The sequence below is a fragment of the Cornus florida genome, unplaced genomic scaffold, assembly GCF_030987335.1.
Source record: "Cornus florida cultivar Cherokee Brave unplaced genomic scaffold, ASM3098733v1 CherokeeBrave_3.0.0_Hap2_Chr02, whole genome shotgun sequence".
Lineage (NCBI taxonomy): Eukaryota > Viridiplantae > Streptophyta > Magnoliopsida > Cornales > Cornaceae > Cornus > Cornus florida.
In genome coordinates this window covers 57,438,097-57,465,776 of record NW_026775572.1, presented here as the reverse complement: position 1 = coordinate 57,465,776, position 27,680 = coordinate 57,438,097, and the positions used below count along the sequence as shown (strand labels likewise).

At 31.5% G+C, this 27,680-nt stretch overlaps 1 protein-coding gene across 1 annotated transcript; it reads right to left on the bottom strand.

The window, feature by feature from the left end:
- Nucleotides 1-14,444: 14,444 nt before the first annotated feature.
- Nucleotides 14,445-15,734, bottom strand: LOC132295071 (uncharacterized). Its single transcript, XM_059793146.1, has 2 exons — nucleotides 15,662-15,734; nucleotides 14,445-15,571 (listed from the first exon to the last, which is right to left on the bottom strand). Exon 2 carries the CDS (start codon nucleotides 15,542-15,544, stop codon nucleotides 14,756-14,758), a length of 789 nt encoding a protein of 262 aa, XP_059649129.1. The 5' UTR covers nucleotides 15,545-15,571; nucleotides 15,662-15,734; the 3' UTR covers nucleotides 14,445-14,755.
- Between the last annotated feature and the right edge of the window lie 11,946 nt (nucleotides 15,735-27,680).

Sequence of the window (27,680 nt, the reverse complement as noted above, 5' to 3'; positions counted from 1 at the left end):
ACCAAATAAAAGAAATAATAATTATTAAATAATATATATACACATATATTATATAATATATATTTGTATATTTCCTTCCATGCTAATCCTTAACTAATTAAATCATACACACACACACACACACATATATATTTCCTTTCATAATAATTATTAATTAATTACAATTATATACATTTAACTATATATATATATATATATATATATATATATATATATATATATATAATTATACAAAGATAATTATTTAAATATCTTTATAATCATGAACCCTTATTAATTAACCCAACAAAACTTCTTTCAAGCCTAAGACCACATTCATTGGTCTCACTCCTCTTAAGTTCAATTTAATTAAAATAATTAAATTAGATATAATGATTACAAATAATTAACAAACAATTCACATAAGCATAAATACATACAAATCAAATAAATAATTCAATCATAGCATTCCACAAAGCAAAACACCATATCAATTCAACAAATATAATCTAATTAAAATAAGATAATTAATCTAAGCATTCAATTAAATAAAATAAATTATTTAAAAATAAAATAAAAATAATTAATCATAATTAATAAATACTTTAAAATATCGGGATATTATAAGTATGGTGAATGGTCATGTGAATATTGGTGGTCTAGTGCAAAACTTGGCTTGAGGAGAAGGGGATGTATTTGGAGCCCCTGAGAGCATTACTCTTGCTTTAATATCTTGGCTCTATCTTGCTCTATTTTCAATTATGTGTTGGCCAAGCTAATATGAAAACCCCACGGATTGACCTCATGAATGCTACTGTTGTTGAATATTTATATGTTAATATCCTTGCAGTAGTTAAGGAAGGCTTATATAATCTTGTTATGTAGTGGTGTTTTAATTGCACAAAAATAAATAAATAAATAATCAGTGCTGCAGAATATGAATACCGGTGGTATTTGCATTCATTCCGTAATAATTCTTGTACAAGACAAGAGTTCGAGAATTACAAATAACTACCCTACTCTAATGTTACTGCTATGGAAAGTAAATTCCAGAAAAAGAAACATAATGAAAGTATACTTTTGTGGTCGAGGGACCACGCCAACGTTGTCCTCTATTTATACGTGATTTTTCAGTATTCTTCAATTGTCCCATTCAAATTTAAATACAAGCATACAGACTTATGTTGCAATCCTCTGTTGCTACGTCAAAGAAAGCTTGCATAACCGCCCTTTGTTATAAATTTCAGAGTTATAGGCAGCGCGCGAAAGGAAAAACACGACAGCTGCTGGAATTTGAATTTTTCAAGTCAGATCAGAGAGTAAGTAAAACTCTCCGTCTTTTTCCATTATAAAAATCTTAAATCTCAATACGTAACAGACTATAAATAATAATGTAATTATTTTGTTAAAATAATTAGTTAGAAAAGTTTTGATTATTAAAATAATTTGATATATTCAAATTATGTAATTTTAGAGATTTTTACTTTGTAAATTTAAATTTATGGAATATCAGAACATGTTTGTAATTATTTTTTTTTCACTCTCCATCCAATTTTGTAGACCCTCTAGTTTCCAATTTGTGAGGATAAAGAAAAAGCATCATATTTTTTTTTTCCTTTCAGTTATACCATATAAAAGATGACTCTGACATGATATAACCGTATAACCAAATCAGATTTAGAGCGTAAGAGCGTACTCTCTCTTGCGTTGCCAATCGTCTAGATTTTGTTACACTAATCAGTTTCCTTATTCCTCGCATATATATATTTTTCAATCAATGCTACTGCCATTGATAATTCATCTTGCTTAACTGGAACAACAACTTTATCTAATGCTTTGCCAGGTGGCCAAATAAAAAAAAAGAAGTTATATTATGGTTTATTATAATAAAAATAATTATTATTATTACAACCACTTTCCGTAAGGAAATGACTTTTATTGCATTCATGAAACTAAAGGATTGACGAGCAGGTCGAAGAAAAGACAACTACAAACCAATCATGACCATACATAGTAGCTAGACTTGATGTTCAAGTCTCCACTTCATCTGAGGCTGAACTTGACTCCCATTCCCCGGGGTTCTCCACAGCAACATTATACTTGAGTAGATTCGTCTGTATGAAAGTTGTTTTCCGGCGGCCAGACGACACTTTTGAGTGTGAAGCATGAAGCCATCTTGAGGTCATTACTTTGTAATAAACCCTATAAACAATAGCAATATCTTTTGAGCCCTCCTGATTCTTATCTCCACCATCCTCATTTTGAGTCCTAACATACAGTTTCCAGGTGATTAAGGCATCCTCTAATGCAATTGGAAAGTTTGGGCAATAATTGAAATAAACTGGTCCACCACTGAGAGAGGTCTCCATGGTGGCTAATACAGAATCTTTGAACTTGAGAAATCGGCCATCGCGAAGAAAAACCAACGCAGATGTATTCAAAAAAAAAAAAAAAACAAAACAAAAATAAAGGGAGAGACACTGGGTTTGATCCAAAATCCCTCCGGCGATGTGCAACGTCGGCGAGCAAGGATTCTAATCGGCAGCGATGCAAGACGGAGCGACGGGCAAGGACCGCGGTGCTCCGATCTTACCGGCGTTCCTCTCCGAGCTCCTACTTGTTAGCCGGAAGCTCACTATAACAGGCACTTGCTCATGGGATATCCAGACCCTCTTCCATCTGAAGCCGGCAAAGTTGTTTCATGAAATATAACTTGTTCGTCAAAGATTTCACCATGTATAAGCTTTCGAGTTTCTTCCAAACATCTCTCGTCAATCACATTGTATATGACCTCGTCTGAGAGATTGAGTCGGATGGCACTTGCAGCTTTTTCGTCCATTTCCTTCCAATCTTCTTCGCTCATCTTTTCGGGCATTTTCTCTTTTCCTTGCAGCGCCTTGTGTAATCCTCAAGATCTTTCATTCTCCGTTGCCAAAGGAAGAAGCTATTCTTCCCATTAAACTTATCTGTGAACTGAAATTCAAGAGGATTAATAAAAACACTCAAAAAGTTTCAGTTCTTTTTCTGAACTGATCTCTTCTAAACACTCTCATATCAAACCATGAAATTCTCTACCTATTTGTGACCAAAAAGCAATGTAAATTATAGCTTTATATCATCAAGTGTGGACTACTCTGTGCGGACTTCAGGAAACTGTAATCTCTCTCTAATAGCTTTGTCTTCCAACGAGCACGTCGGTTTTGGAACCAAATGGCAACCTGTTGCGGTTGGAGACCGAGTTCAGCTGCTAATTTTGCTTTCCTCTCTGGCTCAAGCTTGTTATCTACCTCGAAAATCTTCTCCAATGCCTTCACTTGACCAGAGCTCAACCGCCTTTTCTTCCCGGCAATTTTTTTCTTCTAGATAATCTTCTTCATCTAAACCATCTAACATTGCCTGGAATTCCCTACTATCGACGGCATTGTTCTTCGGATTCATCTATGCATTGACAAACAAACAGGGAGTTAACAAATTTCCTCCAAAATTAGAATTTCACAATCGATAGAGAGAGAAAAGAAATAGAATATCAGAGCAGTACTAAATTAAAAGAAACCCTGTTACTCAGCAGACCAAAACAAACATGTACCATAGAATTAAACTTTCTTTTTCCTTCTACTATTTCCTCTGTTTTCTAAGCAGCCAAACAGAGAGAATGTGCTTGAATGAACTGAAGTCTACCGAGAGAGACTACGTAAAATGGTAGAGGACCTAAAATGGTAATTTTACATTGTCTAATTTTTTTAATAATATTTCATTTATATTAGAGAATGTATTATCATTTTAGACAACCAGGGACCCAATCGCACCAAATTGATAATATAGGGGGGTGTTTTATTATACAGGGACTGATATGCACTGTATGGATAATAGAAGAAGAGTTTTTGCACTTAACCCTTTTATATATAATGAAATTCTTAATCTTTTGCTAATTGTTTAAGGACTTATAAATGATATTCATGATATGCATGATTCTATAGTCTACTAAGTCAAATAAGTGAGCTTTCAAATGAAGTTATTTCAAAAATAACTTTACAATTTAAACTAGCACTCACCAAGATTAATCTACTCAATTATTTAATTCTTCATTTTCTTTAAGGTTTGGATTGATGTCTTCATCTTTTTCTTTAATGTCTTTTTGAGTTTCAAGATTTCATCCTTAAGTATGGGATCCTTCTTGATTTTGCCATTGATTCACAAGCTAGCTCTCTTAAGCTTCTTACACATATCATCTTTAGCATAAACTCATGTAAATATTAAATTCAACATCTCCAATGGTTTGTTATTATCAAAATGTCTCATTTACCCTTGTTAAAAACCTTGAGTCAACAAGGTGTTTGTCATCTTTAGCATAAACTCAAGTAGATAATAAATTCAACATATCCAATGGTTTGTTATTATCAAAATATCTCATTTACCCTTGTTAAAAACCTTGAGTCAAAAAGGTGTTTGGTGGCAAGTTATAATAAGTATTTTTTATAATTAAATTATTTTTTAATTTATTTGACTATCATATTTTTTTAAACATTTCTATTGCTAATTTTAAAATAGCATCCTTTAATATGATGATACCTTATTTGATAATAGCAATTTTATTAATGAATGTGTGTAATTGTCTTTATGAAAAATAAAAACTAAAAACTGATAAAATTGTCTAATGAAAAAGAGTTATCTAAAATATTCAACTTCTATTCTAGTTTTGAAAGCTCCAAATTCTACCTTTATTTAAAAGCTTAACTAAACTAAATTTGATAACCATTAAAAGTGTTTTTAATAATTATCAAACACATCTAAACCTAATTTTTTAAAAAAATAAAAACATTTTTTAAACTGTAAAAAAACAATCACAATTGCTCAATTAGACAACTGAAGCTCTACAGACTCTCTTGCTTATCCAACACTCGAAATTTATGAAGACCAAGAAAAATCGAACATACCACAAAAATTCTATTCTAGACTAAATCGTATGTGAACACGATGCAATATATAATTATTGCACATGTCTCTTTCTTTTTATTTTCCTTTCGGTAGGAGGATATTCTTTAAGCACTCGATGCACTGTATAATGTGTGTACGGGTGCTCAACTATGATTTTATTATTATTACTTTTTGTTTGGAAAAGTAGCCAATTGCATTAATAAAATTAAAGCATTGAGGAGCACGAAGGAACGACAAACTACAAGCCAACCATGATCAAACTACATATAGAAAATTAGTTCAAACAAATAAAATAAAAAAAGTTAAAAAAAACAAAACTCTCAAAACATAATAGGCATGGATAAAAAGTGTAAGAACCAAGCCACCCAAAACATCATAAAGAGGGACCTCTGGAGCCTGGAGGTTTCCAATCCTGAACAAGTTTTACCACTACATCTTCTTGCTCTTCTAATTTATCAGTAAAAAAAAAAAAAATTATCAGTCACATATTTTGGTCAACTAATGACACACTTAATCAAGATTTCCATTTATATCAACAATACTATTCACAAAATTAAGTAATTAATACAATATAAATAACATATAATACCAAACAGAAGACAGTGAAAAATAAATAAATAATACACTTGCTTGAAGCCTTGAACTAAACGCAATAATGTAACAATACATATGGTAACGCTCTGATACTGATCAAAGTTAAATAGGCAACTTTTGGACTTCAAACACGGATTTCATAGCTGTAAGCACTAAAAGCCGCTTTTGGAAAAGTTTTTTGTCAAGACTAGATTGACTCTCATTGACTTCACCGTGAAAGGCCATAACCTATTGTATTTTTTAACCTTCACGAGTTTGGTTTGGTGCGTAACATTATTTATTTAATTGTGGTCCATATAATTTGAACATGTGATATATTATTTAGTAACTAAATAAAATAGATATCAGATTAATATTATATTATTTGATCAACTTATAAATTATTTTTTGGTAATTACTTATTGGAGAAGTGTTTTCCTTTCTTATTTCTTACTTTGATGAAAAGTGGAATTAAGTTACTAAAAGGAAAATTGGTCATCTCTCTACCTTTATAAAAGTTTATATACTCCATCAATTATGTACATTTAATGATACAACACGTAAAAATTTTATGTGTGCAAAAAGTCAGGAGAGAGAAATCAGTTTCCACGCTTTGCCTATTGATCAGAGTTGCAGTTTAGTTCATGGCAGAAAGGATCTCAACGTTGGACTTGATCTCTATGATATTTGCAATCATAGATCGAGGTATTTATATCTAACTATATTTATTTATGCATTATAGATATGTGAAAATCATGAAATTCTAAGATATGTGATTCATGTAAATTTGTAATTAATGGCTTAACACGAATTATTAAAGTTTACATGTAATATCAGAGCTTATGGCTTAGGAATTCATTTTTTTTCTACTAATGTTTGCATAAATAATATATATATAAATTAAAATTAAAATTAAATAATTAAATTTGTGTTGGAATCGTAGGTGCATAATGGATTAGTATAATGGATCAGTTGCTTAATTTATTTTAGTTTGCATGATCGATTTTTAAGCCTGTAAATTGATTTCTATAAATTGATTTCTTATCCTTATTGAATTATCTGATAGTTAAAGTATATGTATGATTTTGTTTTTTTATTTCGTGTATGACTAGAATAGCAATTGGAATTGAAATAGTTGGTTTTGCTTTTTGCATAAATCAAGGTGATGAATTTTAATGCTAACTACTAGTTTTTGTACAAACTTATATATATATATATATATATATTTGTTATCATATATCATTAATTACATATATGATAAATTAATGGAGAATGATTTATTTTACTATAGAAAATTAAATTTCTGGAATAATGTGTAAGTTTAGAAATTTAACTTTATTTTGTTACACATATAAATAAATTATTATTTAGTACCCAAACATACATACATGATAGAGAATCAATTTTAAATTGATTCAATTATTATCTTCTAGTTCAGAAAAAAAAAAAAAAAAAAAAAATGTTTTATTATGTATATAAAATAAAATCATAAGTATGTGTGTATAATGTTAAATGGGTAAATTAATGATTAATTAGTTACTAGCTAATTTAATTTTCATATTATGTGAGGGTTAATAGCTACCAAAGTGGCCTAACCATAATGGTCAATGAATATTAATTTTAGTAGTGAATATAACTTAATGATGAATTAATCTCTGTCTAATTTAATATTCATATTATGTGAAGATTGGTGGCTACCAAAGTAGCCCAATCATAATGTTTGATGAATATTAATTTTTGTAGTAGACATAATTAATCATAAATTAGTTACTATCTAATTTAATATTCATATTATGTAAAGGTTGGTAGCTACCAAAGTGGCCTAACCATAATGGTTGATGAATATTAATTTTAGTAGTAAATATAATTGCAATATTTCATGAATTATGATACTTATTATTTTTTGTGATATTTATGAATATTGAGTTTATTTAATTATGAGAAATAATTTTACAAAGGGAATTGATTTTTAAGTGATTAAATGAAAATTAAGGGATTGCATGTATTTTTTAATTAGGTAGATATATGATATCCAAAGGTTATCTGTTTAATTAAATAATGCATCACCAATGAAGATATACATATAAATACAAATAAGTATCATTATTAGTATTTTATAGTTGCCACCCAAAGGGGTACTATAGTTATATATTGTATTTATATTTTTAAGTTATATAAATGTGTTGTTAACTCAAAGCATTATTATTGTGAGCATTTTATCTTATTATATTTGTTTTATTATATCTCTTAATGCGCATGTTACATCTGTTCTGATTCTCAATAGGACTAACTTCTCATAATAGAATAAGTAAGTTGAGTTCAAAATTTAGATGTGTTAAATTAAGATTTAGCATTTTAAATTGAGAAACTTACTATTATTACTGATAAAAACAGTGAGGAAGAAAAGATTCTCCATAGAGCTCGGGAGAGATCGAAGAGATTAAGTAATATGGTTATGTGAATAATTGTTCTCTATAGTGTTAGTGCTAAGGAATATTTGACTATAAAAATGTTTTCGTATTGTAGATAAATATCTAAAACGAAAATTATTAATTTATATCAATACTATGCATTTTTATTGGTACTTTTACCATGTATGGGTATGTTCTTAAGATAACTAATGTTGCTACAAAATTGAGAACCTTATGGATGATTGTGGATGAGAATTTTCTTATTCAATTTATTCTCAATTTCTTATTTACTCAGTATGGGTCATTTCGAATTAACATTATTAAGATAAGTGGAAAGTGAAAGAATTGATCATTATGTTAATTTAGGAGAAGACAAGGTTTAAGCAGCAAAGTAATCATTATGTTCATCTGATGACTCAAGAAGGTAGAAAGCAGGCTGAAAAGGTATTAAGTGAGTAACACCCAAAATTAAAAGATTTAGGTCAATCTACCAAAAGAAAGTAATGTAATAATGAAAAAGTGTCATTAATGTATTGAACACTTTTAGAAAGATTACATGAAATATAAAAAATGATTTGAAAAAAAATGGTAAGCTTTTGGTTTTTGAATATTTCGAATTACTTATTGAAATTTTTTCTAATACATGATAAGTTGACTTAAGTACTAATATTTATGTTTCTAACAGATACAAGAATTTCTTATGGCCTAAACTACAAATTCAAATAAGAATTTCTTATTTATGAAAATTTGGAAAAAGTTTTATTGAAACTATTGTGACATTATGTTTAATGTTAGACGGTGAATTTTATTTAAATTATTTTAAATTTTTTATGTTTATTCAATTTCCTATAATTTGTTTTTTTTTTTTGTTAATGGTTTTTCATTTAACTTTGATAATGATGTTTATTCAAGAAATTCTAATTTATGAGTTCTGGTGTTATTGTTGATAATTTCTGTAAATTCAAACTTAATAGTTTATTTATTAAACACCTTTTGATCTTGCATCATAATGTTAGAATTAAACGTAACTAAATTAATAGAAAATTTATTTTTCTTGTGACATAAAAGATTAGGTCAATATCTAGTGAAATGTTAGGAAAATTAATAAAGGATTTGATTCTTGTGAATCTAAACTTTACTGATCTTGGGGTGTGTGTGTGTGTAGATTGTATTAAAGATAAACAAACCAAATACACAAAGAAATGATCCACAATAAGTAAATAACTTCTTGAAATTATTCATACAGACATTTGTAAACCTTTTGATATTCCATCTTTTGGTGGAGGAAAGTATTTTATTGCCTTTATAGTTAATTTTCACGCTATGGATATATCTATTTGTTGCATAAAAAATCTCAAGCAGTGTGTACTCTTGAAGTATACATAAATGAGGTAGAAAAACAACTAGATAGAAAAGTGAAAATCATAAGGTCATATAGAAGTGCTAAATATAATGGAAAGTATGATGAAACGGGTTAATACTCTAACCGTTTGCTAAACTCCTTGAAACATATAGCATTTGTGCTCAATACACTTTACTATACATGGCACAGCAGAAACATGTAACTGAAAGGCGTAATCATACTCTTATGGATATGGTTAGGAATATGCTAAGTAATTTCTCGTTACCCATAATGTTATGGATATTAAGAAATCTAAAGGGTACAAGTTTTACTATCCTAAATATAGTACGATAATTATTGAAACCGGTAATGACAGATTCATTAAGAATGGTGAAGTAAGTGTGAGTGATAAAAAATAAGAATGTAATCATTTAAGAAGTTGTGGTACAAATTTCTTTACCCATAACTTCTAAAGTAATAATTGTTCCTTCAGTTGTTGAACTGTATAACAACGAATAACAATTGAATGATCAACAACTCTATAATGAGATTGTCACCAATGAATAGATTGTAGAAGAATCATAAGAAATAACATTAAGACGATCTCAAAAAGAAAGGAGATCTGCTATTCCGGATGACTATGTGATATATCCGCAAGAATCTGATTTTGATATAGAGTGAGATATATACGGATCTGGTTACATATCACAAACACAATAATGATTTTACTAAATGGATTAGTGTTATGAATGAAGAGATTATAAAGAAATCTTATCTCTAGTATTTAAGAATGAATCTTTTAAAATATTATGGCATTAGTAACTTATTATGATTTAGAGTTACATCAAATGAATGTGAATATAACTTTTACAAATGGGAGTTTATAAGAGGAAGTCCATATGAAACAACCTGAAGGCTTCACATTAAAGGGTAAATAATTCATGGTCTGTAAACTTAAGATGTCAATATATAGATTTAAACAAACTTTCTAACAATGGTATATTAAGTTTAGTGATACCATTATTTCTTTTGGTTTTAAGAAAAATACTATTGATCAGTGTATATACTAGAAAGTTAGTGGGAGTAAATTTATCTTTCTGATTCTATATATTGATGATATTTTATTTATTAGCAGTGATCTTAGTTTATTATATGAAATTAAAAGTTATCTCTAAGAACTTTAAAATGAAATATATGGATGAGGCATCCTATGTGATAGGAATAGAAATATTTCATGATAAATCACGTGGATTTTTTAGAATTGTCTCAGAAAGCATATATTGAAAGAGTTCTAGAAAGATTTGGTATGTAACATTATTTAACCAGTATTAATCCATACATAAATGGGGATAAATTCAGCTTAATGCAATCCCAAAGAATGAGTTAGCTAGAAGGTAAAAAAAACGAAAAATATTCCTTATGCATATATTGTGGAGTTTGATACATATACAAGTTAGTATGCGATAAAAGATTATATGCTTACACTTAGGAAAAAAAAATTTAATTGGTTATTTATTTCTTTTGGCTGGAAGAACAATGTTATGAAAAAGTACAAAGTAATTTTTTATTACTTTGTTTATTATGAATTTTTTTAATTTGTAACATGCTTTAAGGTTACAATTTATAATTGCAGAATTTATTTCAGGATTTGGAGTTATGGGTACCATTTTCAGATTGCTGAAAATTTATACTGCAATTATTGATCTTCTTGTATAAAAAATGATAGGTATTCTAAAGTTGAAATACTTTATCTTTAAAGAAAATGTTTAGAAACAATGAATGTCTATTGAATATATAAGTACATAACTTATGATTGCAATCCATTAACGAATGGACTACGACCCAATACATTTATGAAACATGTTAAAAGAATGGGTCTTGAATGTAGTCAATGATGATTATTTTTTAATTGTGGATTGCTTAACAGTGCTTATATATATTTGACATTTTGCGCTGATTAAATGTGTTTATGATATTTCCTATTAATTAATGTACATGTACGTATTGCTTTAATAAATGGTAATAGGAATAGTATTGGAAATGATATTATTGTTAGATCATTAATGATATTTCTCATTTATAGACTATGTTGAATAGGTTACTAGTGTTGTGGTACATGGAAGGGACTGTGTAATTTAGGGACATATAACCGCCATGACTCGCATTGGTAGTTTATTTACCATGGTATTTATGATGACCAACTTAATGAGTCAATTTGACTTATGGTGTACACTAATGATTATTTTACTAAACCACTATATAAGTTATCAAATGTGCCAAATGGGAGAATGTAAAATTATTTATTTTAATTATGGCCCACATGATTTGGACATGTGACATATTATTTGGTGGCTAAATAAAATATATATCAGATTAATATTATATTATTTGGTCAACTTATAAATTACCTTTTTGATAATTATTTATTGGAGAAGTGTTTTCCTTTCTTGTTCCTTACTTTGATGGAAAGTGGAATTAGGTTACTAAAAGGAAAACTGGTCCTTTCTCTGCCTTTACAAAAGTCCATATACTCCATCAATTATCTACATTTAATGATACAACACGTAAAAGTTTTATGTGTGCAAAAAACCAAGAGAGAGAAACCAGTTTCTACGCTTTGCCTATTGATCAGAGTTGCAGTTTAGTTCGTGGCAGAAAGGATCTCGACGTTGGACTTGATCTCTACGATACTTGCAATCATAGATCGAGGCATTTATATCTAACTATATTTATTTATGCATTATAGATTTGTGAAAATCATGAAGTTCTAAGATATGGGATTCATGTAAATTTGTTATTAATGGCTTAACACGAATTATTAAAGTTTATATGGTGAAGTACCTAAATAGAAAAATAAACTAAAATTTTTAAAATAATTGTGAGTTTAGTTAGATGAAAATTGAAAATTTTCAATAAAATTGTATTTCCTTTAAAATATTTTTTGGACCTCTCTCTGAAAAGTTGAGACTTGGTAACGTTGGGCTGCTTGGCTCTTTGCAGAATTGCTACTCTTTATTCTTTATTATTTCTTTCAGTGTGTTGTATTGATGTTAACATTTCTTAGTCAAACAAATTATTGCAACGCCACTTTGGCGCTGTACATGGAAAATGACTGAAGTTTCTCATTATTTTTTACAGTTTGATACATGCAACATCACTTTGGGATGGTCATTGGAGCAGACACTATTCAACAACAACAGTTGGAGATTATGCATAAGATGCATGAGAAATCCTTACAGCAGTTTGATGTCCTATGTCAAGCCAGCCTAGCACAAATCAACTTCTTTCGTTTAAAGAACAACGCACTTCGAGCAACTATCCAATAGATCGACATGCCACCGCAACCACGTCCGATAGACGTTTAGCCCACTCCTTTAGGCCCAAATCCCAATGGTATTATTTAGCAGCCTAGGTGCAACCCCCGAACCATAACGCTCCCCAAGTAATCCTCGATCAACCGAGCAAAAGGAATGCAGGACAGGAGGGAAATTAACCTTGTGCCGAGTCTAGTAGAAGAAACAAATAGAGCCCGAGGTCAATAACTTACTTGAAAATCTCCAAAACCCTAAGATTGGGACTCACCTTTGCAAAGAGATGGGTGAACACAGTGCAAAAATTGTGTACGTATTCAATCTCTCTCTCTCTCTCTCTCTCTCTCTCTTTGGGTAAATTGCACTGATACCCCCTGAAATTTTGGTCAACGCCGCTCAGTGGATGGTCAATGGCTTTTTTTACATTAATATTCCCCAAAGATTCAAAATTGTATATTAACCTCTGAGACTATATGAAATTACCTTTTAACCCTTTAACTTGTCAACAACTACATTTAAATCATGAAATTACAAATTTAACCTCTTAACTAATTTTAATGGACCAAACAAACCTCTTCATCTTTTCTATACATATAGGTATAGTTTATATATAACAATACTTGTACCACCATAACCACTGTCACATCGAGAAACCACCACCACAACCACAATATAAAAAATAAAAAAGAAAAAATATATATTATTTGTTTAAATAGCCAGAACACCACCATAACCACACCCAAACATCACAACCACCCAAAAAATAAAAAATAAAAAAATAATAAAACAACCATAGCCAACCCATACTTATATTTCCCAAACGCCATCAGAACCACGATCACACCAAGACACCGCGACCACACTAAAACAACACCAATACACCCAAACAACACCAACACAGCCAAACACTACTAGAACCACACCATCACCATAATAGAAAAAATAATAAAATAATAAAATTTTTGAAACACCTTCATACCAAACAACCACCACTAGAGTAGAAAAAAATTAAAAACAACTATGGCCACACCCCCCCCCCCCCCCCCCCCCCCCCCCCAAAAAAAAAAAAAGTTATAAACAATGATGGTTATTTTTATCTCACCATTCTCATCAATTCTCTCTCTCATCTCACACTCACTTCCCTTTCGTTACTAATCTCAATCACAAATTTAACACCACCACACTGCAACAACATTTTCTCCCCAAATTATGCGAATTAACTTGCCTTAGTCACCATCTCCTCCACCACTAGTTACGTATTCATCCACCGGCCACCGATAGCTCTTCCACCGATGAGAAGAATGACAAGGGATGCAATTTAAAATAATAATAAATAACATAGTAAGAAATAAGGGAACAAGAGAGATCGGAAGAGAGAGAGAGGGAGAGAGAGCGTTGATAGCTAGGTAAAAAAAAAAAAAGAAAAAGTTAAAGATTAGAATGGAGAAAAAGACTTAATGATGAAGATAATTTCGTCAATTAACAAAGCTGATATTTTGTAAATTAATTGAATTAAATAATCAGAAACAAATATGACATTTGAAATCATAAGAGGTGTCATTATTAAAAAAAACCTTTGACCGACATTCGAGTGACACTAACCGAAACCTGAGGTGTGAATCTAATTTACATTTTTTTTTTTTTTTGGTCTGTTTGTAGGTGTTCTACATTGTTTAAGCACTTAATGCATCATTTTCTTTTGGAATGTTTAGCACTCAATGCATTTTTATGAATATGTACATGCACATAAAAAAATAAAAATAAAAATAAAGATAAAAATAAAAAACATGCATGTAGCGTGCTCAACTATGGTTTCCTTATTATCCCTACTTTGGTTAGGAAAAGGAACTTGTTGCACTGATGAAACTAAAGTATTGAGGAGCACAAAGGAAAGACGACCACAACAAGCCAACCACGACAAAACTACATAGCGAAAATTAGATCAAGCAAATATACAAAACTGATTAAAAAAGAAAAAAGAAAAATAATAATAATAATAAATGCACTCACAAAACATAATAGACATCGATAAAAAGACTAAGAAAACCAAGCCATCCAACCCACACCAATACCATTTCTGCTAATTGCCAAGAAATACTAGCTTAATTCCTTGACATAGAGCAACTCTATCTTTACCCTAGCTAGCTTCCTCTCACCAAGACATTAAGCCACGCCTGCAGGATTGATAAATGCATATATAGTAGCTAGCTCGGCTTCATGTTCAAGTCTGCGTACACCTCATTCGGGACTTGCAATAAATCCCATTCAACGGTTTTCGCCACAGCAACGTTATCCTTGAGTAGATTCGTCTGTATGAAAGTTGTTTCCCCAATTGTGTGTGACACTTTTGAGCCCCGACTAAAAGCTGATTTCATTACTTTGTAATAAACCCTATAAACAATAGCCGTATCTTTTGAGCCCTCCTGATTATTATCTTCATCATCCCCATTTTGAGTTCTAACATACAGTTTCCAAGTTTTTAAGGCGTCATTTAATGACACTGGATAGTTTGGATAACAATTGAAATAAACTGGTCCATCATTGAGAGAGGTCTCCATGGTGGCTAATATAGAGTCTTTGAACCTAAGAAATCCACCGTCGCGAAGAAAAACCAACACAGATGTATTCAAACCATTTCTAGTTAAAGGCTTCACACCCACTTGTACTAACCCCGTATGGAGGTAGTCGTAGCTCATCTTGTGCTGTTGGATGGTATGGCTTGCATGCAATTGAAGCTCAACTTGGCCTTTATTTTGGATTGACACCGTTTTTTCTAGGGTTTTGATCGCATAGCGACCTGATTTGGATTCAAAAGTTCCCTTCTTATGGAAAACATTAGACAGAAAAGAAATTCCTTTCTTGTGATAAACATCATAAAGAGGGACCTCTGGAGGTTTCCAATCCTGAAGAAGTTTTTCTACCACATCTTCTTTCTCCAATTCATCAGTACCATTTTTTGGACATCCAATGAAACACTTGATCGAGATTTCCATTTCTATCAACACTAGCTAGCTTCCAAACTATTCACAAAATAAAGTAATTAGTACCAAATAAATAACATATAAACCAAACAGACCACAGAGCGAAAAATAAATAAAAAATACACTTACTTGCTGGAAGCCGTGAACTAAACGCTAACGCTTAAAATGTGAGATAATAATTTCTCTGATAGTGAGCATAGATGAAGATAAATAGGCAAACTTTCGGACTTCAAAAACGGACTTCAGAGCTGTTGTAATAAAAGATAAGGTTCGTAAAGCACTAAAGCAGCTTTTGGAAGGCCTATTTCAAGTCTATGCTGTCACTCAATAGTTGAGTTCACCGTGAAAGGCTGTAACTTATTGTATTTAACCTACGAGGGGGAGGCTCCATCTGATTTAAACAGGGGTAGCTTAACCTAATTTGGGGTACTAGATTAAGAATGAAAAGTAATTTTTTTTAAAATATAAATAAAAATAATCACAACTTACAAACAAAATATACAAACATATATATATACAAATTTATACTAACAAAAATTAATAGAAATAAAAAAAAAATTAAAAGACAAAGAATCATATAATGGAATTTAAAAAATCCCAATCCAATATTATTACAAATTTTTTTAATTGAATAAAAGTGCGTTTTATAATGAATCTTGACATAACAGTTGTTATTGAAAAATATATTTTTACACAAAAGGTATAAAATAACACAAAAGGTATAAAATAACCGTTGGAACTAAAAATAAATAATTAAAATTTTTGTGTAAATCTATTATGACACATAAGATTTACACAAAAAATATATATACAACGGTTAAAAATACTCTCACCTACACTTTATTTTACCATACGTACGAATATCATTATATACGTTATACTTTATATAATATATTATACAGTACATTATTATACAATTCAACTGACTCTATTTCTTAATCGATGGAGAAACAATTTCATACGGCTACAATGATCTCCAACACCATCACCATAATCGAAACTCAGGTATCAGATCCTTGACGGTGACGCCTTCACCTTCTTCTCTCCTCACGACGATGTGCCTCTTTGTCTGATCACCACAACCTATCCTCTAGCTGTAGTTCTTGTCTTGAATTAAAGCATTTCCAAGAAAATCCGGAAAAAAATAATTGATAAATTCATGTAATTGTGTCCATGTATGCGAATATTGCGTATATACACAGAGTATAGAAAATAGATTCCAAAAAATGAAAAAATAAAAAATCGGAGAAAGAAAATGATATACCTGTAATTGTGTCTATGTATGTGGATATTTACATGTATATACACACACACACACACACGGTATAGAAAATAGATCAGAGAATTAACAATCTTTGCATGAAATAACTTGAAAATTATAAAATTTTCCTGGAACAAAAAAAGAATTCGACAATCAGATCTATAAACTTTAGATTGATGGGTATTTTTTTACTATAGCTTTTTTCATGTATATTCATATAATATATACACACACACACAATTGTAAATTTACAAAGTATCTAGAGATGGTTTAGTTTAGTCTTTTAATCTAATTTTTTTAGGTTAAATAGCTTTTGATAAAGTCAAAAAGCATTTAAGTCATTTTAAATGGTGTCAGACCTCTGGAGGTAGCGGTTGGGGTGTGAGTGAAAGATGGAACAAACGTTTGCAATATGAGTGATAGTAATTTTTGAAAGATGTTTCAAGCTGATATTTGGCCAAACCTGAGTGGGTTTCAATGAAATTAATCCTAATAATAATAATAACAACAACATAGTAAGAAATAGGGGAATGAGAGAGATCGGGAAGATAGAGAGGGAGTGTTGGCGACGAAGTACTAAAATGAACAAAAAAAAAAAATTTGAGTTAGAGATTAGGGTAGAGAAATAAGCTTAATGATGAAGGTAATTTCATCAATTAACAGAGCTGATATTTTATAAATTATTTAAATTAAATAATCAAGGGGGACAAATATGACATTTGAAACCACACGGGGTGTTGTTATTAAAAAAAAAAAAATGTTGACCCGCATTTGAATGACATTGACCGAAACCTCTGAAATGTCAATCCAAATTACCTTCTTCTTCTTCCCTTTTTTTTTTTGGGTTATGCTTGTAGGTGTTCTACATTGTTTATGCACTCAATGCATTATTTTTTTTTGGAATCTTTAGCACTCAATGCATTTTTATGAATATACACATACATATAATATATAACATGCATGTGGGGAGCTCAACTAAGATTCCTTATTCTTATTACTTTTGGTTAGGAAAAGGAACTTGTTGCATTGATGAAACTAAAGTATTGAGGAGCATAAAGGAAAGACGATTACAAGCCAACCATGACCAAACTACATAGCGAAAATTAGTTCAAACAAATATACAAAATTGATAAAAAAAGAAAAAAGAAAAAGAAAAATAATAATTAATGCACTCACAAAAAACATAATAAACATCCTATAAAAAACACTAAGAAAATCAAGCCATCCAAACCACACCAATTCCATTTAGGCTACTTGCTAAGAAAGACTAGCTTAATTCCTTGACATAGACCAACTCTGTATTTACCCTAGTTAGCTTCCTCTCACCACAACATTAAGCCGCGCCTGCAGGATTGTCTGTCGATTGATAAATGCATATATAGTAGCTCGATCGGCTTCATGATCAAGTCTACTCTTCATTCGGGACATGAAATGAATCCCATTCCACGGTTTTCACCACAACAACGTTATCCTTTAGCATATTCATCTGTATGAAAGTTGTTTCCCCGTCCCCATTTTGAGTTCTAACATACAGTTTCCAACCAAACTTCAAGGCATCCTCTATTAATGCCACTGGATAGTTTGGATAACAATTGAAATAAACTGTTCCATCACTAAGAGAGGTTTCCATGGTGGCTAATAAAGAGTCTTTGAACTTAAGTAATCGATCATCGCAAAGAAAAACCAACACAGATGTATTCAAAGCATTTCTAGTTAAAAGGCTTCACACCCACTTGAACTAACCCCGTATGGAGGTAGTCGTAGCTCGTCTTGTGCTGTTGGATGGTACGGCTTACATGCAATTGCAGCTTAACTTGGCCTTTATTTTGGATCGACACCGTTTTTTTCTAGGGTTTTGATTGCATAGCCACCTGATTTCGATTCAAAACTTCCCTTCTTATGGTAAACATTACACAGATAAGAAATTCCTTTCTTATGATAAACATCTTAAAGAGGGACCTCTGGAGGTTTCCAATCCTGAAGAAGTTTTTCCACTACATCTTCTTTCTCCAATTCATCAGTACCTGATGAGGGCTGAAAAGTGCATATTTAAACCCCTTAAGCTTAGGTATTCTAGTACCTTTATCTATCTTACTTTACCGTTTTAGATTGATTTCGTATTATTTTCATTTTCAGACACTTATTCCGAAAATAAGCTAACTCAGCTAAATAAGAGCAGAAATGAAGCAATTCTGGGATAAATCAAAGAAAGGAGCCAAGTGGAAGCAAAAGGAAGAAAAATGTGGAAATCAACATCTTTGATCGATCTCAGATCAAAGTTCGATCGATTCAACATGATCGATCTCAGCACTTCAAGATGGATCAAAGCCATGATGACATTTTCGAGATCTTAAAAGTTCGATCGATCCAACATCATTCTTCGATCGATTGAACTGCTTTGTCCTTATCCAAATGATTGATCTTATCTAGTTGTACCACCTTACCAACTACTTTTGTCCTTTTCCCAAAAATATCTTCAAAATATCTCAGATTTGTCTTTATCCAAAAAGCGCCACCAATGAAGATCGATCCAGCCTAAGCTCGATAGATCTCAGCCATGTTCGATCGATCCAAGTCCAAGGTTTAATCGATCGAACTTTCTCCAGTGCGAAAAAGTTAAATTTCCAACTCATTGAAAGTTGTCCTTTATTCAATCATTGGGGAATATTTTGTGCACGACCCCAACTCATTTTGGGTGTCATTTGACCTACCTATATAAGGATAAGGATTACTTTTTACAAGATGACACATTACCTAATATCATATTATTTCTTGGAGAGCAAGCTTAGAGGAGGAGGAGGCTAGAGACACCATTAGAGACTCTTCATCAACCAAGGAGCAAATCTCTACCATGGAGTTAGCCCTTAAGGGTTGGAGAAGCACTACCATGAGTGGCTACACATCTTCTTGGGGCTAGAGTTAGCCCCAAGCATGCTTTCTACATATTGATTTTGTGTATTATTGAGGGATTAGTGTTGTAATACAAGTTTTGGCACTTTTATTTATATAGATCTTGTTTATTCAATGATTTATGTGGTTTAATGCTTCCAATTGATCATTTCATTCTATCCATATGTCTATGTATGCTAGAACTGATGTTCATGTGTTTGTCTGTATTTCATGTGTTATTGATGCATGTCTATGTGTATTAATATTATAGATCTAGAGATTGTCAAAACATAGTACTTAAATGAATACTCTTGTAATTTTCTAGATGGTCCATGCTCATTTCTTGATGGAATGTGCCTCTCCCTTAGCTTATTTAGTTTAATTTCATGTCATTAGCTTAATTGTAGTGTAGTGGTAGCATAGTTGTTAGATAGGAGGACAATCTATGTTTGTTGTTTGATGTTTCATATTTTTGAATGCAAGTAGCATATGTCTCTAACCTTGTGGTGTATTTGGCTTATGAGCTTAATGAAAGTATTAATGACTTGCTAGATATGTTGTGCTTTTCACATGCTATTTAGACAATATACACTTAATTGCTAGATATATTATACTTTTCACATGTTGATTAGATAATGTATCCTTAATTAGTCATCCTTGTGAATTGAATCAACCAAACACAATCACACATCAATATTGCAACACACATTTCCCTCATTAGTCACTAGATAAGGATGTAGAAAAACATTGTTTGGTGGTGACCTCTAAACCCCAAGATTTCTCTCTCTCCTACTTACTCTTTATTGCATTTAATTATTTAGTTTAATTTGCTTTCTAGTTTAATTAACCAACCAACTATTTGTTCGATCACTCGACATACTAACCCTAATTGTGATTCCACAAGCTAGTACGACTCCAATCCCTTGGGACTATCCCTACTCACCCTAACTATATTTTTAGTGAAGGTAGTAGTGGCTTCTATAAATGTAAAACTTGGCCCTCGCCTTAATGCACACTCTCTAAATTTATGGTAGGACGACGACGCCCACCGGTACCATTTTTTAGACATCTAATGGCACACTTGATCAAGATTTCTATTTCTACCATTTCATAAGGGAGGTCGGGAGTTTGAACTTTGGTGGAGGTAGAATAGGTGAATAATTACTTTAACTTTCAAAAAAAAAAAATTTCCATTTCTATCAACACTAGCTAGCTTCCACACGATTCACAAAATTAAGTAATTAGTACCATATAAATAACATATAAACCAAATAGAAGACAGGGTGAAAAATAAATAAAAAGTACACTTACTTGCTTGAAGCCGTGAACTAAACACCAACACTTAAAAATGGGATATAACATCTCTGATAGTGAGCAAAGTTGAAGATAAATAGGCAAACTTTCGGACTTCAGAGCTGTTGTAATAATAGATAAGGTTCGTAAAGCACTAAAGCAGCTTTTGCAAGGACTTGGCCCGGTTTGGCTAATGTTTTCTATTCCTACTTTTTATTTTTGTTAGTGAACCGTGACAAAGTAAAAATACAAAATATATTTGATAATATTTATTGTTATTTGAATAGTATCAAAATACTTCTAAAATTAAAGTCAAAATTAAAAGTATTTTTGTTTGCTTCCGCACTATAGCAAAACATTGTTCAAAATTTTTTTTTTTTTTTTTCTAAATTAATATTTTTAACTAGCCATTTAAATTTTCAAACTTGTAACATTTTTTATCAAACATGCTCTCATGTTTTTGCTTTCAAAAATCTTGTAACAAATTTACTTTACCATATAAGTTTCGAAGCAGTGTTCAACACACTCTAAAGCGGAAACGTTGATTCTACTTCGGATCAAAGTAAAAGTACAAAATAACTGTGGTTGCCAAACGAGCCCTTTAGGTAAAGTCTATGATGTCACTCAATAGTTGAGTTCACCCTGAAAGGCCGAAACTTATTGTAGTTTCTTACCTTCCTAAGGGATTTAACCAGGGCGGCTCTATATGATTTAATTAGGGGCAGCTTGATTTAAATTGGGGTATTAGGCTAAAAATAAAAAGTGATTTTTTAAAAAATATAAATAAAAATAATCACAACTATATATATAAATTTATAATAAAAAAAGTTAATAGGAGTAAAAAAACAAAAACAAAAAAGTTAAAAAGAAAAAGAATCGGATTAAGAAAATCCCAATCCAATATTATTACAATTTTTTTAATAGAATAAAAATGCGATATATAATGAGTCCAGACATAACACTGGTTAGCTATTATTGGAAGACATATTTTTACACAAAAGATATAAAACAATCGTTGGAGCTAAAAATAAATAATCAAATTCTTTTATATAAATCTATTATGACACATCAAATTTATACAAAAAAATATACTTAAAGGTTAGAGTTACTCTTAGCTACACTTTATTTTACCATACGTACTAATATCACTCTATACGTTATACTTTATACAATATACTATACATAATATGTTATTATACAATTCAACTTTACCTTTTGACTGAAATTAAAATACTTTTTTTTCCCTTCTTTTTTGCACCAGGAAAGAAATCGTGTTGTTCTTCCCTCTAACTGGTATATCATCATTTTTTCTTCGACCCCAAAGCTTGTCAAAAGCTGAAGATTGTTCGTATCAAATAGAAAGATTCACAAATTTACCTTTGACCGAAATAAGAATTCCTTTTTTAATTGTTCTTCTTCGTTCTGCATCGATCGTTTTCTGTAATTCTTATTTTGTTTTGTTTCCCTTTTTTTTTTTTTTTTAGGGTTTTCATTCTTTTTTTTTGAGATGGTCAAATTTCAACCAACTGAACTCATGAAGTGAAAGTTAAATTCATTGAATAATAGATTTGTTGTATACGAAAATTGTATGTATATATTACTCTATAGAAGCTCGATAAATATGACCCTTCATTGATGAATCTAGTAAGAGAGTAACTGGAAAAGATTTTTTCCTTATTAAAAAACTCTACTTAACTAAATTTCTTAAGACAAATAACAAGCAGCATACCACAAAAATTCCATTCTAGACCAAATCACAAGTGAACACGATTTAAAAAGAAATTTCTCAAGATGAATAACAACAAGCACACCACAAAAATTCCATTCTAGACCAAATTACATGTGAACACGATTTAAAAAAAAAAATTGCATAAGCCTCTTTCTTTTTATTTTCCTTTTGGTAGGGGAATATTGTTTAAGTACTCGACGCATTGTATGATATGCCTGTACGGGTGCCCAACTATGATTTTATTATTATTATTATTACTACTTTTTGTTTGGAAAAGTAGGTAATTGCATTAATAAAATTAAAGCATTGAGGAGCATAAAGGAAAGACCCAACCATGATCAAACTACATATAGAAAATTAGTTCAAACAAATATACAAAAATGTTAAAAAATAAAAAACAAAACTCTCAAAACATAATAGGCATGGATAAAAAGACTAAGAACCAACTACCAAGCCACCCAAAACATCATAAAGAGGGACCTCTGGAGCCTGGAGGTTTCCAATCCTGAACAAGTTTTACTACTACATCTTCTTGGTCTTCTAATTTATCAGTAACAATGATAAAAATAAATAAATAAATAAAAATTTATCAACAACATATTTTGGTCGACTAATGACACACATAATCAAGATTTCCATTTATATCACCAATATTATTCACAAAATTAAGTAATTAATACAATATAAATACCATATAATACCAAACAGAAGAAAGTGAAAAATAAATAAAAAATACACTTGCTTGAAGCCTTGAACTAAACCCAATACTGTAACAGTACATATGGTAACGCTCTGATATTGATCAAAGTTAAATAGGCAAACTTTCGGACTTCAAACACGGATTTCAGAGCTTGTAATAAAAGATAAGGTAGGTAAAGCACTAAAGCGGCTTTTGGAAACTTTTATGTCAATACTAGATTGACTCTCGGTAGTTGAGCTCACCGTGAAAGGCGGTAACCTATTGTATGTTTTAACCTTCCCAAGTGGTTTGGTTCGGTGAAGTAGCTAAAAAAGAAAAAGAAAAAGAAACGAAAATTTTTGGTATAGTTGTGAGTTTAGTCCATATGAAAAGAGAAAATTTTTTAAGAAAACAAATTGAATTTTTCTCAAAATATTTTTCGGACCTCTTTTTGATAAGTAAGGATTTGGTACTGATGGGTCACTTAACCCTTTGGGGAATTGCTACTCTTTACTCTTCATTCTTTCTTTGAGTGTGTTGCATTGATTTTAACTTTTCTTAGTCAAACAAATTTTTGCACCTCCGTCTATGGGAAATGAGAGAAGTTTCTCATTATTTTTTGTAGTTTGATACATGTGACATCATTCTGGGATGGCAATTGGAGAAGACATCGTTCAGCACCAACAGTTGGAGATCATGCAAAAGATGCGTGAAGAGTTCTTATAATAGTTTGATGTCCAACGACCAGCCAACCTGGCACAAATCAACCTCCTATGTCAAGAAAGCGACGCACTCCAAGCAACTGCTCAATAGATGGACGTGCAACCACAGCCACCTCCGACAGATGCTCAGCCCATTCCTCTTGGCCCGAATCATAATGGTCTTATTCAGCAGCCTAGGCTTAGCCCCCAAACCATAACGCTCCCCAAGTAGCCCTTGATTAACCGAACAAGAGGAACACAGGACAAGAGGGAAATCAACCTTATGCCGAGTCTAGTAGAAGAATTACATGGGGGCCCGAGGTTAATAACTACTTGAAAATCTCCAATACCCTGAGATTGGGACACACCTTTGCAAAGAGATGGGTGAACACAGTGCCAAAAATGCGTAAGTATCCAATCTCTCTTTCTCTCTCTCTCTCTTTTGGGATAAATTGCATTAACACCCCTAGGTTTTGGTCAACACCATTCAACGGATGGTTAATGGTTTTTTTTACATTAACATTTCTAGAGGATTCAAAAATGTACATTGACACCTCCTCCAGACCTCTGATACTATATGAAATTACCTTTTATCTCTTTGAGTTGTCAACAGCTCCATTTAAATTATGAAATTATAAATTGAACTTCCTAACTAGTTTTAATGGACCAAACTAACCTCTACATCATCTTTTCTATACATATAGGTATAATTTATATATATAATAATACTTATACTACCATAACAGCCACCACCACCACCACCATAACATAAAAATAAAAATAAAAATAAAAAATAAAAAATTAATTTTGTCAACCCCAAGACTAATTTTGATGATCATAAAACATTAATTGTGTTTTAAGGACTAACATTTGCCTTGAGAACATATAACAGGTTAGTCATTGGAAGTCTAAAAGTGAAGTGGAAAACAAAGAAAGGCAAAGCCAAGCGTGATACATTCTATGCACTCTAAAGACAAAAGAAAACAAGTCATTCACTTCCAAACTCCAAAGATGAAACACGGAAAAGAAAAGAAATCAAGACCAGCAAATCAAATGGGGTAGATAGGTTTGGTGAGCGCCATAGATTCAAATGTTAAAGTATTTTATGAATGCCATGAAGTTCACATCCTAGGATCATTCATATCATGATTTGAATGGCACTATATACTGTCCAAAATCTATTTGAAAGCCTAGAAATAGAGAAGGCAAATGGAGGCTCACATTCAAAGATCCATAACAGTGAGATTGGTTTTGGCCAGGAGACATTTTGGCTGACTAAACATGATGGTTCAATCGACTGATTAGGGTTTCACAGAATATATAAATGTATCAGCTGACCGAAGAACACTCAGCAGCCGACCGACAAGAAGCTTTCATGAAGTACTGAGAGTAGTGACTTTTAACCATCGTTTCGGCCGACCGACGATTGGGGATCAGCCAGCTGACGAGAGGCTTTTAGCCGACCGATGATACTCCATCAGCTGACCGATACATAGTCAAATTCAAATCAAACGGCTACCTGTGAACTTGGATTATTGACACCTCATCTCCAATAGCTATATTGACCTCCAATAGCTATATTGACTTCCTCTCTTTATAATTAAGAGCTGCAGCTTATGTTATCATATATATCTATTAAGAGCAATTTGAAGAGTATTCAAGAACTTTTTTCTAGAGCATTCAAGGCAATCATTTAATCACTCATTCCATATCTCTTATTCTCTCATATCATACTAGAGATTTGAGATTCATTTCATTCATATATTTACTCTAGTTGTGAGCTTACAATTGTAAATCTATCTTTAAAGAGATTCAATCTTGTATTTCAATTACATACTTTGCTACAAACTTGTAAGGGTTGGTGTGACCCAAAAGAAGTATAGGAGAAGGGTGTTCTCCTAGCAAGAAAGAGAAGCAAGGACTTGCTTTATGTGAATGTTTGTTTTCTACCATTAAGGAGAAGCTCTAGTGGATTGGGGAGTCTCAAGAGGGATCTTGAACCGAGGAGTAGAAGTTTCCGAACCTCGTTAAAATCTCTGTGTTATTGTTTGCAATCTCTTATCCCTATCTCTCTTACATTTAAGCTTTGAATTATTTATATACTTTAATTGATTGTTACATAATTGTTATTTAGTAGTTAAAGTTGCAAATTTAAGAATTGGACATTGACTCTATTCACCCCCCCTCTAGAGTTAATTAGCTTTTAACAATTGGTATCAGAGCCTAATCTCTAGTTAAAGATCTAATCATCTTAGAGAACGATCATGGCCAATTTTCATTAAGAAGGTTAATCTAACAATAGACCTCTTTGGTTTGATGGAAATGATTACAACTATTGGAAAATCAAAATGAGAGCATTTCTAAAAGGTCTTGACATCAATGCTTGGAAAGCCACCGAACAAGGTGATTATATTCCAACCAAAGTTGTTGATCGTCAAAGAGTTCCAAAAACCGATGATGAGTGGACTCAAAATGAGCATAGGCTTGTTCAATGTAATGTCATGGTTATCACAAATCTCTATTGTGCTCTAAGCAAAGATGAATTCAATAGAGTTTCGGATTGTGAAACGGCCAAAGAGATTTAGGATAAACTTGAAATTACATATGTTGGCAGTAGTCATGTTGAAGAATCTAAAATGAACATGTTTTTCCATAAATATAAATTATTTACCATGAGCAATAAATAAACAATTAGTGAAATGTATTCTCGTTTTACTAACATTGTCAATCCTTTAAAGGCTCTTGGAAAGTCATATACATCTTCCGAAAATGTGAGAAAAATTCTTAGGTTTTTGCCTAAGAATTAGGAAGCTAAGAAGACTGTTATTCAAGAAGCCAAAAATCTCAACACACTTCCTATTGATGAGCTTATTGGTTCCTTGATGGCCTATGAACTAGAGATGAATGATGGAGATGACAACAAAGAAGCTCACAAGAAAGATCTAGCTCTTCAAGCCATTACCAAAGAGGTTAAAGTTGAAAAAGCTCTTGATAATGAAGAAGAAAGAGAAATTGCACTCATCACCAAAACTGTGAGAAGAATCTTTCAAATGAAGAAGTACCAAAAGAACAACAATCTCAAAAGAAGTGGTTTCACAAGTGAGCAAGGAAAAAGAGAAGTACCTATTTGTTTTCATTGTGGAAAACCGGGGCACTTCAAATCGGATTGCTATGCATACAAAAATGAAAAAGGAAGGGAAAAAGAAAGCCCAAGCCATGTATGCTACATGGGAGGATGATGATTCAAATGGATCCGGAAATGATGATGAACTCAATGAATTGGTCAATCTTTGCCTCATAGCCGATGAAGATGAGGTAAACTCTAACCATGACTCATTTGATTTGGAAACTACTTATGATGAATTAGCTGATGCTCACAATTACTTGCTTGATACTTTTAAAGAATTGTATGATGAATTAGGCAAAATGGTTCAAAAGTGTGCTAATCTTAAAAGAGAAAAATACATTATCAGCTTGAAAAATCTCTTCTTGAAAATGAACCATTGAAAAAGGAAAAAGAATGTGAGTTAGCTAAAGAATTAGCATCTATTGATTTAGTTTCCGAAAATGAGTCCTTGAAAGTCATAATTGAAGAT